An 11,916-nucleotide genomic window follows, 5' to 3' on the forward strand; every position below is an offset into this window, starting at 1 on the left:
AACTTGAAGGATTTTGATATAGATTGATAAGTATAAGAAATATTTTTTTTATTACTTTATATTCCATCCCAAAACACTCAATAAGCATTTAAAATTAAAACCTATGATATGAATTTTCAATTGGTTTAAGTAAAAATACTTTACAATAAAACTATAGATTTAAAGTTTCTAGTTAAAAAAGCTTCTCATGCTTTTTTCTTTTTTCAATTTGATATTAACGTCTTAATTTTTCTCCTTTTTTACCTCCATGTATATACGACAAGAGGAACTAATACATGAGTTAATTGTTTATTTGATTTCAAAGTATTATTGGTTAAGATTGTAAAGTATAATATTTTTTTATTAACATGGGTGTCCAGATCAGCTTGCACGCACCTCGACTAATTCTACAGGCCCTAAAGTTAACGACCATATAAGCTTCCAGTGACTACCATATTAGCAACCACATGACTCGAATCTGATATCACATGGGAAACAAACCTCTTAGTCCTAATCTTTTATCACTGGTCCACCTACTAGATGATTAAAGTATTAATTTAAACATAAACAATTCATATATAATAACCATATAACACACTTAAAATTGCATCTGTTTTACTATCGTATATATATAGATTGAGTATCATGATTTATCATTATCATTTGAGTCTCCTGAATTTATAATTTAATTAATTTTTTAAACATTATCTATATTAAACAGTGCCACTCGTCCATTCATTTATTTGTCTAGTTTGTACGTGATTTCCACTTGCTCATTAATTCTTTCCCAAGAGATTGATAAGTCTTGATGGACAACTATACAGGTGGTGTGCGTGTACTGCGAGCCGGGTTGAATTTTTTTTTGATGTAGAAAATAATATTCAAGTGTTATTTATTGATGTCTTTTAAAGAAGAAGAAGTAAAAATCTGCAATTTGAGTTATAGATCTGTTATTGGTGTGCATTTCTTAAAATTTTATTACCATTTGATTTTAGTTTTAGAATAGAAAATTTCTAAATTCAATTTGAATCAATAAAAATAAATAAATATTTGTACTCGGTTGGGAAATAAATAAAATGCTACAAAACTAAAGAATTACGCTATTTTTTAAGGATGTAGATCTGTTACTAATAGCGTTTAAAAACTATGTAAATAAACATAATTATATGATTATAGAACACACGAATGCGATTATAATAATATAATTAAATTATTAAAAAATGATTATATAAGAATAAACAAAAATCAAAATTATATCATCTCGCATACTAAAACTCTGATGATGACACTATCGATACTATAAAAAGATTTCGATAAGACGAACACAACAACACCAAAAAAAATCACAAACGATGAACATAATGAGTCACACAAATGTTTCAAAGGTGTCGAGACTCACTTGTTTTTGGGTTACTCGTGTGACTCATTTCAATCATCATTGGTGACCTTACTTTGTGTCATTGAAATCATCTCGTCAAGATCTTTTAATAATATCAATGATATCATCATCAGAGTTTAAAAATGTCTCCAAGATTATTATTTTTTTGTTTCTCTCTCCGCTCTCTTATTTTTTTATCGAATCTTATATTTAATAATTTTATAATTTTAGAAAGTTACAATTGGTAAATTATAAATATCTTCTATATCTCTTAAAACTTTACTATTTTTCTAAATATGTTTTACACTGTTATTTTATCATTTTTCACCACGCTGGAGTAAAAAAACTCTAATGTAGACTGTCTTAATATATGTTTTTCCTCTAATCTTACAAATATTATTTATTAAAGAAAAATCACAATCAACTGATATTTGTTTTTTTTTTTAAGTTATATATTAAAAGCAACAGAGCGTACTGATGGGAGTACAAAACCACCAACAATGCAAGTACAGAAGGTAATTATGTAATTTTAAATTTAAGTTATTTGAAACAATTATAAATATTATTTTTTAAAATATTTTATACTAAAAAATATTTTTTATTTTTTTAACATCAACATATTAAAATAATTTTAAAATATAAAAAAATTAATTTAAAAAAACTTAAAAATATGCAAAACTTAAGACGCAGGCTAAATAGTAAATATGATTTTAGAGTGTATTTATTTTTTGATTAAAAAATATTTTTGAATATTTTTAAAATTCTTGTAGTTTAAATTAATTATTTTATATTTTAAATTATTTTAATCTACTAATTTTAAAAAATAAAACACATATTATTTTAATATACTATCCACCATTAAATCTTCCCTCTCTCTACCTCCCAGAATCTCTCTCTTTCTTCCGTGTTTCTTTCCATTTCCATTTTTAATTTCTTTGATTACATCGAGAGAGATTGGCTCTGCTTGTGACCCGTATTGACGTCACCTAGCATGAGAGACCTACAGCTGACCCAGGTGGCCGGCACCCGGCAATCCCCTCTGGCTATGGTTTACACCGATGACATGATGGAGGATGTTAGGCTTCTTGATTCCTGTGAAAGCCGGGACGATCATAATGACGGTTCGCATGCAATTGTGATTGGAGAAGTTGGGTCTAAGAGAATTCAAGTGAGAGTTACAGGGATGACTTGTGCTGCTTGTTCCAATTCTGTTGAATCAGCATTGAAGAGTGTTCATGGGGTTTTCAGAGCTTCTGTTGCTTTGCTTCAAAATAAAGCTGACGTCGTATTCGACCCTGCTTTGGTTAAGGTAGGTTGGTATTGGTGGTGGTGGCTAATTGAATTTTGATTTTGGTGCTTGGTTGTGAATTAGGAGATGTATGTTTTTGTTACTTTTTTTTTGTTTTTTTGTTTAACTCGTAGCTTCTTATAATTTAGTCAGTAACTTTGATTTTGTGTTGGTTATTTTGAAATTTTGTTTTGGTATATCTTTAGTTACTGGTTTATGGTACTGAAATGGATCATACGTTAGTTCTAAATCTGAAGAAGTTCTATATTTTCAGCTTGTGTTTTTTTTTTTTTTTTTAATTATTATAGCTGATGATGGATTGGAAGTTTTTATAGCATGGTGTTTTGAGCTGAATTATTAGCTGTTCGAAGTTTTTAAAACTGATGTACTTTGACTTTTAAGCACTAGGTTAGTTTTCTGATCGATGTTGAGTTCGTATGATTTTGAACATGGTAATTTTTTTTTTATATGCATTTATGGATCATTGGATAGACTTTTATTGAGGAATTTCTTTATGATTATAGTGCTTCTGATGTTAGAAGAGATCTAAGAAGACATATTAGTCCTACATGATAAGAGAGGTATGCTTTGACATTGCTATTGATAAGGCCGAACAGCTGGGCATATGCTATATTACCAGTTACTCGGGATGCATTCTAGTTAAAGATTTCTTGCTCCTACATTTTTGTGCATGGATACACTCAGAAAGTTCGACTTTGAAATTCTGTGTCCCTATTTCTGGTTAAATTTCTTGCTGTGGTATGGGGATTTGGTAAAATGAAATCTTCAGGTACTCTAAAAACCCCCATACTTGATTGCAATGCTTCAACTAAATTTGATTAAATTAAATTATATATGCGAAATACTTGATAGCAATGCTTCAACTATATTTGATTTATGAATTTCAAGGTTATGTATTTGTAGCTTATGAAAATGAGTTTCCACAGTTGCTTAAAGACAACTTGACAACGGGTTCTCTGAGATGTTTATAACTTTATATTACTATTGAGAGATTTATGTCACATGGTTTCCTTCTCTGTAATGGCTTAAAAAACTGCATGGGCTATTACGTTGCATGGCTTAACTGCTGTTTACATAAATTTACTGAAGTATTTTATAATGTCTTAATTCAGGACGATGATATCAAGAATGCAATTGAGGATGCAGGTTTTGAAGCAGAGATTCTATCTGAACCTAGTATATTAAAAACAAAGCCAAATGGAACCCTTTTGGGGCAATTCACAATTGGAGGTATGACCTGTGCAGCCTGTGTGAACTCTGTTGAAGGTATTTTGAGAAATTGTCCTGGTGTCAAAAGGGCTGTGGTGGCGTTGGCTACTTCTTTAGGGGAAGTTGAGTATGACCCTACTGTAATTAGCAAAGATGATATAGTGAATGCTATTGAAGATGCAGGCTTTGATGCATCTCTTGTACAGAGTAGTCAACAGGATAAAATCTTACTAGGAGTTGCTGGGATATTCAGTGAGATGGATGTGCAGCTTTTAGAGGGAATACTGATAATGCTTAAAGGAGTACGGCAATTCCGTTACAACCAGTTATCCAGTGAACTAGAAGTTCTCTTTGACCCTGAAGTTGTAGGTTCTAGATCCTTGGTTGATGGAGTTGAGGGAGGGAGCAATGGGAAGTTCAAATTACATGTCATTAACCCTTACTCAAGAATGACTTCTAAGGATGTTGGAGAAATTTCTGTTATGTTTCGACTTTTCATTTCCAGCCTGTTTCTTAGTGTGAGTATTTTTTAACATGCCAATGGTTTTGATTACCTCTTCAACATGATATTCCTAATGTTTTTTTTCTTACGAGTATTTGTGCGGGGGTTGTTGAATGCGTTGATGTTAGTTTACAATTGGTTTCATTATCTGCTGCTTGCATGCACAAGTTTGCACTATACACTTTCCTGGTTTCTTCTAATGACTGAGGATAATTGAGAAGGCATTGTGTATTCATGCATTCTTCTGGGAATCTTCCTACCATGACATCTTCTCTTAGTATACTTGAAAAGCCCATGTAGGCATCTCTTTGTTTCTTTGTTAGTCTTTTTTTATTGTTTATCATTGTATTCATCATTAGCATTTGATGAATTGGATCCAGATTCCCATCTTTTTCATGCGAGTAATTTGTCCTCACATACCACTGCTGTATTCCTTGCTACTCTGGCGCTGTGGACCCTTCCTAATGGGTGATTGGTTAAAGTGGGCATTGGTGAGTGTTGTTCAATTTGTAATTGGGAAGCGGTTCTATGTGGCAGCTGGTAGAGCCCTTCGAAATGGTTCAACCAACATGGATGTTTTAGTTGCATTGGGAACTTCAGCCTCGTACTTCTACTCTGTTTGTGCGCTCCTATATGGTGCAGTCACTGGCCTTTGGTCCCCAACATACTTTGAAACAAGTTCCATGCTGATAACATTTGTATTGTTGGGAAAGTATTTGGAGTGCCTTGCCAAGGGAAAAACGTCAGATGCCATCAAGAAGCTAGTACAACTTGCTCCAGCAACAGCACTGCTGGTTGTCAAAGACAAAGGTAATTTTTTTTAGCTTTTCTTTTTTTAACCTCTTGTTCTTGAGATATGGTTCGGAATTATCTCTTTCAAAATTTTCGAAATATACCTATCGCCAATATCGAAATATAGATAATTTCCTGTCAATCTTAGTCAGGCCAAAAAAATAATAATAAAGAAAACCAAACCATTGAATAACTAAGCAGATATTGGTTCATATTCTAGGTGGAAAGAGCATTGGAGAAAGGGAGATAGATTCATTACTTATTCAGCCTGGTGACATATTAAAAGTTCCTCCTGGTACCAAAGTTCCTGCAGACGGTGTTGTTGTATGGGGTTCAAGTCATGTTAATGAAAGCATGGTAACTGGTGAATCTGCTCCTGTTCTGAAGGAAGCTAGTTCATCAGTTATTGGAGGTACAATAAATTTACATGGTGCTCTTCACATACAAGCTACTAAAGTAGGATCAGATGCTGTATTGAGCCAGATAATTAGTTTGGTTGAGACAGCCCAGATGTCCAAAGCTCCAATACAGAAATTTGCAGATTATGTAAGTAGCATTTATGCGCATTAATTTTTTTTGTTTTTTTTTTTTTTATTATTGTCCTTCTGCCAGAAAAATTTCATGGCAATATGACATCTGCTTTGGGAAGAACCGCTGTTCCTGTTGCTTGCCTATCCATCTTAACTAAATGAGTTTTGGTGCATTAAGTAAACCGTACCTTTGTTAAACACTTGTTTTCTGTTGCTAAGATATCAATTATAATACGGTCCTTATTAAATTGTTGATCCATATTATTATATGCCAGATATATGCTATGCATTAGCTTAGTTGTCCCTTATTTTGATGAACAAAAGGTCTGCTTGCAATTTTGTTTAAAAATTTGAGCTAGTTTATTGGGATGTAGAGACATAAGTATGATCAGAATATAAACCACCTTTAAGATTGCCATTTTGTCTTGCTGGAATATTTTATGGTTCTTGTTTCTGTCGGCTGTTTTTACAGATATGGATTATGTATTACTTGATATAACATCACTGGGACAGTGCCTTAGGGTTCAATCAATTTCTTAAACCTTGTAATCAAGTTTGTCTTTATCTGTTCCACTCTACTGTATTACAGGTATTGCTAGGTCTTGGATAGAATTAAACCAACAGGATGTTTTTAGCTCGTTTGGTTTACATTACCAGCCAAAACCATCACACTTGTGTCTTGTTTTGTATGCATATCCAAGTTCATTTCTTTCTGGCCACTCTTTTTTCTGTAAGTCTGCAAGAATTGCTGCTATTATGCATATGGATAGAATGCACTCAGATGCTCTTACTTCTATATTCTTCTTATCTTAGATATTTTTATGAGTTGCAGGTGGCAAGCATTTTTGTTCCTACAGTTGTTGGATTGGCTCTAGTCACATTGTTTAGCTGGTAATTCCATGGCTTGTTTTGCTTTGTTGATGTGGTATCTTATATATACATATATTGATAACTTTGTAGTTGTATTCATAACTTTTGGTTAAATATTTTCCGTAATTTCTTGCAGGTACATTAGTGGAATTTCTGGAGCTTACCCGGAAGAATGGCTTCCAGAAAATGGCAATTACTTTGTTTTTTCCCTCATGTTTTCGATCTCAGTGGTGGTGATTGCATGTCCGTGTGCACTTGGTCTGGCAACACCAACTGCTGTCATGGTTGCTACTGGGGTTGGTGCTAACCATGGTGTGCTGATAAAAGGAGGAGATGCTTTGGAAAGGGCTCAGAAGATTAAGTATGTGATATTGGATAAAACAGGTACTCTAACCCAGGGAAAAGCCACAGTAACTGATGTAAAAGTTTTCACTGGAATGGGTCGTGGAGAATTTCTCAGATGGGTGGCTTCTGCAGAGGTGATTCTTTTTTCTTTTTGACAAATGTATATTTGAATGTGTTTGGGCGTGTTCTTATGATGTGTGTGCATACACATTCTATCAGAGCTCGGTTGGTAATGTCTTTGGTGTCCATTTATGGTTTCAAAGTTAGTGCCTTTAAGGGGGTGGTACAGAAATGACCCATAATTTAAAAGTACAGGAATATATGCCATAATGCATCGTGTGACATGCTAGACATAATTAGGTATCGAAGGAAATCACCCCCTCCTCCCCCCATTCTTCTTTATAATTATTAAAAAAATATGAAGGCAATCTCTGATTCCCCATTACCCTGTTCACATGTCTCAGGCTAGCAGTGAACATCCATTGGCAAAAGCAATTGTGGAACATGCACGCCATTTCCATTCCTTTGATGAACCTCCTGCAACCAATGATGGCCAAACCCCCAGCAAAGGGTCTACAATCTCTGGGTGGCTTCTTGATGTCTCAGACTTCTTGGCTCATCCTGGAAGTGGTGTGAAGTGCTTCATAGATGGAAAACGAATTTTGGTGAGTTCCTTGGCATAAACCTGTAACATATATTGCAGCTTTAATCTCTAGAAAGATGTTCAATCATGTCTGGGAATACTCATAGGACTGTATCCTTAACAGGTTGGTAACCGGAAACTGATGACTGAAAGTGGAATTGCCATTCCAGACCAAGTAGAAAATTTTGTAGTAGAGCTCGAAGAAAGTGCAAAGACAGGTGTCCTTGTTGCATTTGATGACAACATAATTGGTATTTTGGGGATTGCAGATCCATTAAAGAGAGAAGCTGCTGTAGTAATCGAGGGCCTTCTGAAAATGGGTGTCAAACCAGTCATGGTGACAGGGGATAATTGGAGGACAGCACGCGCAGTTGCTAAGGAGGTTTGTATTATTAACTATAACTCCTCACAAAGCCTATTCATTTGAATAACAATGCTTTGCAATTTTTTTTCTTTTCTTCTTTGATTTTCTTTCAATTAATGTTTTTTTTTTTAATTTCATCATTTGGTTTTTATTGAGTTATCATACTCTCATAACACGGATCGTGAGTTTGACGAGTTAACCTAGTTGATTCAAGTTTTTTTTTCTTAATTAACTTTTTTTTCCAATTTCATTATTTAATATTCGGTTGATTGAGAATTAAACTTCATGATTTGTTTTGTTTATTTTCTATTATGTTATTTCAGCCTCATGACCCGGGAATAGTGCTTAACGGGTTAACCCGAGTTGACTAGAGTCATTTTTTGTGTCATTTTTTAATTGAATTTTTTTTTTTAATTTCATCATTTAACACTAGGTCGGTTAGTAATTGAGCTTCATAATTTTTTTTTTAATTTGCTTTCCATGAGGATATCTTGGTTAAGATCAAGGTCACGAGTTTTGGTATTTTAACTTCAGTTAAATCGGGTTGTTTTTTTATTTTCTTTCTAAGAGGTTATTTTGGTCTCATGACTCGGATCACGAGTCTTTCAACATTAAGTTTGCTTTTTATTGGGTTGTCTGCATCTCATGACTCGGATCGCGAGTTTAGTGGGTTAATCCAATAGACTCAGTTATTTTTCTTCTTTTTTTTTAATTGATTTTTCCCCCTAATTTCATCATTTAATATTGTGTTTAATTGGAAATTAGGCTTCATGATTTGTTTCGGTTTGTTTCTTATCAGGTTATTTCTATCTCACGACCCGATAATAGTGCTTCATAGGTTAACTTGACTCACCTTTTGGGTCATTTTCTTAATTAGAATTTTTTATAAATTTCATTGTTTAATTGGGTCTGACAAAGGTGATTGGAAATTGAGTTTCATAATTTGTTTTGATTTACTCTCTATATGGTTATTTCAGTTTGATGACTAATGTCGCGGATTTAACAGGTTAAATCGGGTTAAATCAAGTAATTTTTTTTATTTTTTTCTATGAGGTTATCTTGGTTTGATTATCTAGATTACAAGTTTGGCTGATTGACTTGTGTTTTTTTTAATTGATTTTTTTTAATCTCATTCTTCAACATTTGGGTGAATTGAGGATTGTAATTCGTAATTTGTTTTGATTTGCTTTCCATGGGGTTATCTTGGTCTTATGACCCAGGTCGCGGGTTTGACAAGTTAACTTGGGTCATTTTTTTAGGTCATTTTTAATTGATTTTTTTTTCAATTGCATCCTTCAGTATTGGGTTGATTGAGAATTATGTTTCATAATTTATTTTGATTTGTTTTCTATGGAGTTATCATAGTCTTATAATTCAGGTCACGGATTTGACATGTTAACCTAAGTCAATCCAATAAATTGTTATCCTAATATTAAAAAAAGAAATCATCTTGAATTTTTTTTTTGTAAAACTATGTTTTTACGGGTTGTATGAGTTGTTTTTAGACTTGCAAAGTTAACCTGGTTATATCAGGTTAACCTTCACACGATTTAATTTTTTTTACTGAAAAAAACATTAGCAACATCTAATCAGTTTTTTTATGTTCAAGAAAAATTTGAATCAATCTATAGTGTAGCGTGGGTCAATAATGTAGTAATTTCTATGATGTCTTGCCCATTAATTTTATCCGGAAACTTTGGTAGCAGTACCTACTATTTCTATTTTCACACAATTATATACAGTTTGTAGACTCATGACTGAATTGAATGCAATAATCACCTTGTTGGTGTCCACTCTTTCATGAAAGTAGACACCAACTTTCTGGTAATAGAAAAAACCCTATTTATATATCCTGGTTCTGATCTATCTTTTACGTTTCTCTTATTCCACCAAGACAATAGAATCCCAAATCCTTTGACGTTCTGCTGTGACAGTTTCGTTTTTATCTTTACCAAAATATTATTTTTCTATACCTCTCATGAAGTGAAAATTTTGTATTATGACATGTTTTATAACAGTTTTTAGTAGTGATTTTGCAGTTGATGATGATGTGTTTAGTAACCCACATGAAACAACAGATAGATTCTTAGTTTTGTTGATTAAGTAACTGTTCGTTGCTGGCATCATTTATTGCTCGTTCCCTCTCATTTGTGCTGTTATTGATAGGTCTCTTTTTGAAACAAATTTGTGTTGGTCATTGTTATTATGCTAAATAGCTCTTTATATGCTGATTTTAGTTGCGCCTTGCCTGCTCGTAGGACAAAAACAAACAATTGTGATTTTTCTTTGTGAAAAAGAAAATATCGATTTACATTGGGTGGGCTTTTTTTTTTTTGCAACGAAAATAAATTCAGGTTTTCCTTGTATTGTTTGAAAGGTTTATGTGTGTATATATATATATATATAAAAGAAAAACTTAAAAGTCTTGAAGTCCTTTTTTGCTGAGCAGGTGGGCATTCAAGATGTTAGGGCTGAAGTAATGCCAGCTGGCAAAGCCGATGTTATCCAGTCTTTTCAAAAGGATGGAAGCATAGTAGCAATGGTGGGTGATGGCATCAATGACTCTCCTGCTCTTGCTGCTGCAGATGTTGGCATGGCTATTGGTGCGGGGACAGATATCGCCATAGAAGCTGCTGACTATGTCTTGATGAGGAATAACTTGGAGGATGTAATCACAGCCATTGATCTCTCAAGAAAAACCTTCTCTCGCATTAGATTGAATTATATTTTTGCCATGGGTTACAATGTGATCGCAATACCTATTGCTGCTGGGATGTTCTTTCCTTCCCTAGGGATCATGCTGCCACCATGGGCAGCCGGTGCTTGCATGGCTCTTTCATCTGTAAGTGTTGTATGCTCGTCTTTACTTCTTAGAAGATATAGAAAACCCAGACTTACCACCATCTTGGAAATAACTGTAGATTAGAAGGAGAAAAATAAAAACTCTAGGTTTCATTCAAATCTGTAGGAAATAAATAATTAAAAATGTAGATGAGGTGGAGAACGAAGCATGAAACTTGCAATCTTGTATGTATTTGTTACCTTCTTTCACAACTTATACACTGAGGGGCTGCAATTTTATCACCCCAAAATGTAAATGTGATTGTATAATATCATCATTGTTGTGTTTTCTTGTGGTTTTCCCTTTCATTGAGAAGGGCTTGGTTACCCCCTCTCGTTTTTAGTACTTTGTGACAGTTTATTAGTGTGAAAACAATTTTAGTTTTTGGAAATTAAAAGAGAATTATTGGAAAATATAGATGGAGGGACCTAGTTCACATCTTCCTTTTGGAATTTCTATTTACAAGACTTGATCAGGATTGCTGCGTTGCTGGAATCAAGTAATGTACAATTTAACAATTTAAAGAGCATATTTAATATTTTTTTAGTTGGAGCTAGGCTTTATGGATCGGCTCTGGGATATATATATATATTCCTATTTGACAATTTAAATCCTCCAAAATATATTATTTAAAAAATATATATTGTAAAGTACAAAATCTTAAATCAAGTAATGAAGATAAAAAAAAAAATATAGTTTTTTATGTAATATTTTTTTTCTTATTATTTTAAAAGGAAAATTAGAAGGAGTATTTTTAGAAGGTAAAATTAAAGAGCAATCAAATCACATATTCAATAAGAGTACTTTAATCTCTATAATAAATGGAGTGCTAATAATAAGTTATGGAGTGAGCAAAACATCACCCTTTATACAATCATGTTATTGTATTTTATATCAAAACTCAAAATAAACGAACAGCTCTAATAGCCTGCTAGATGGTAAAAGAAAGGTACTTTAAATGTATTGAAAAATAAATTGGTCATTTATTTTTTCAATAGTGGGGGTTATCAACAAAAATTAAATTTATTATTTTTCATTAATGTCTTTTTCAAAAACAAACACACACTAAATATAAAGCACCACAAAAAAAAAATGCAAAATTATCCCTTTATAATAGCAAGTTTCAAATATCATATTGAATCCTCAACGGTAT

At 32.9% G+C, this 11,916-nt stretch overlaps 1 protein-coding gene across 1 annotated transcript; it reads left to right on the forward strand.

Moving 5' to 3' along the window:
* Nucleotides 1-2,217: 2,217 nt before the first annotated feature.
* On the forward strand, nucleotides 2,218-11,051 carry LOC7461971 (copper-transporting ATPase RAN1). The gene is made up of 9 exons (XM_002303313.4): nucleotides 2,218-2,666; nucleotides 3,779-4,393; nucleotides 4,758-5,187; nucleotides 5,390-5,715; nucleotides 6,532-6,590; nucleotides 6,706-7,048; nucleotides 7,379-7,579; nucleotides 7,682-7,939; nucleotides 10,371-11,051. Exons 1-9 carry the CDS (start codon nucleotides 2,349-2,351, stop codon nucleotides 10,845-10,847), a joined length of 3,027 nt encoding a protein of 1,008 aa, XP_002303349.4. The 5' UTR covers nucleotides 2,218-2,348; the 3' UTR covers nucleotides 10,848-11,051.
* The last annotated feature ends 865 nt before the right edge of the window (nucleotides 11,052-11,916 follow it).

The sequence above is a fragment of the Populus trichocarpa genome, chromosome 3, assembly GCF_000002775.5.
Source record: "Populus trichocarpa isolate Nisqually-1 chromosome 3, P.trichocarpa_v4.1, whole genome shotgun sequence".
Classification (NCBI taxonomy): Eukaryota; Viridiplantae; Streptophyta; class Magnoliopsida; order Malpighiales; family Salicaceae; genus Populus; species Populus trichocarpa.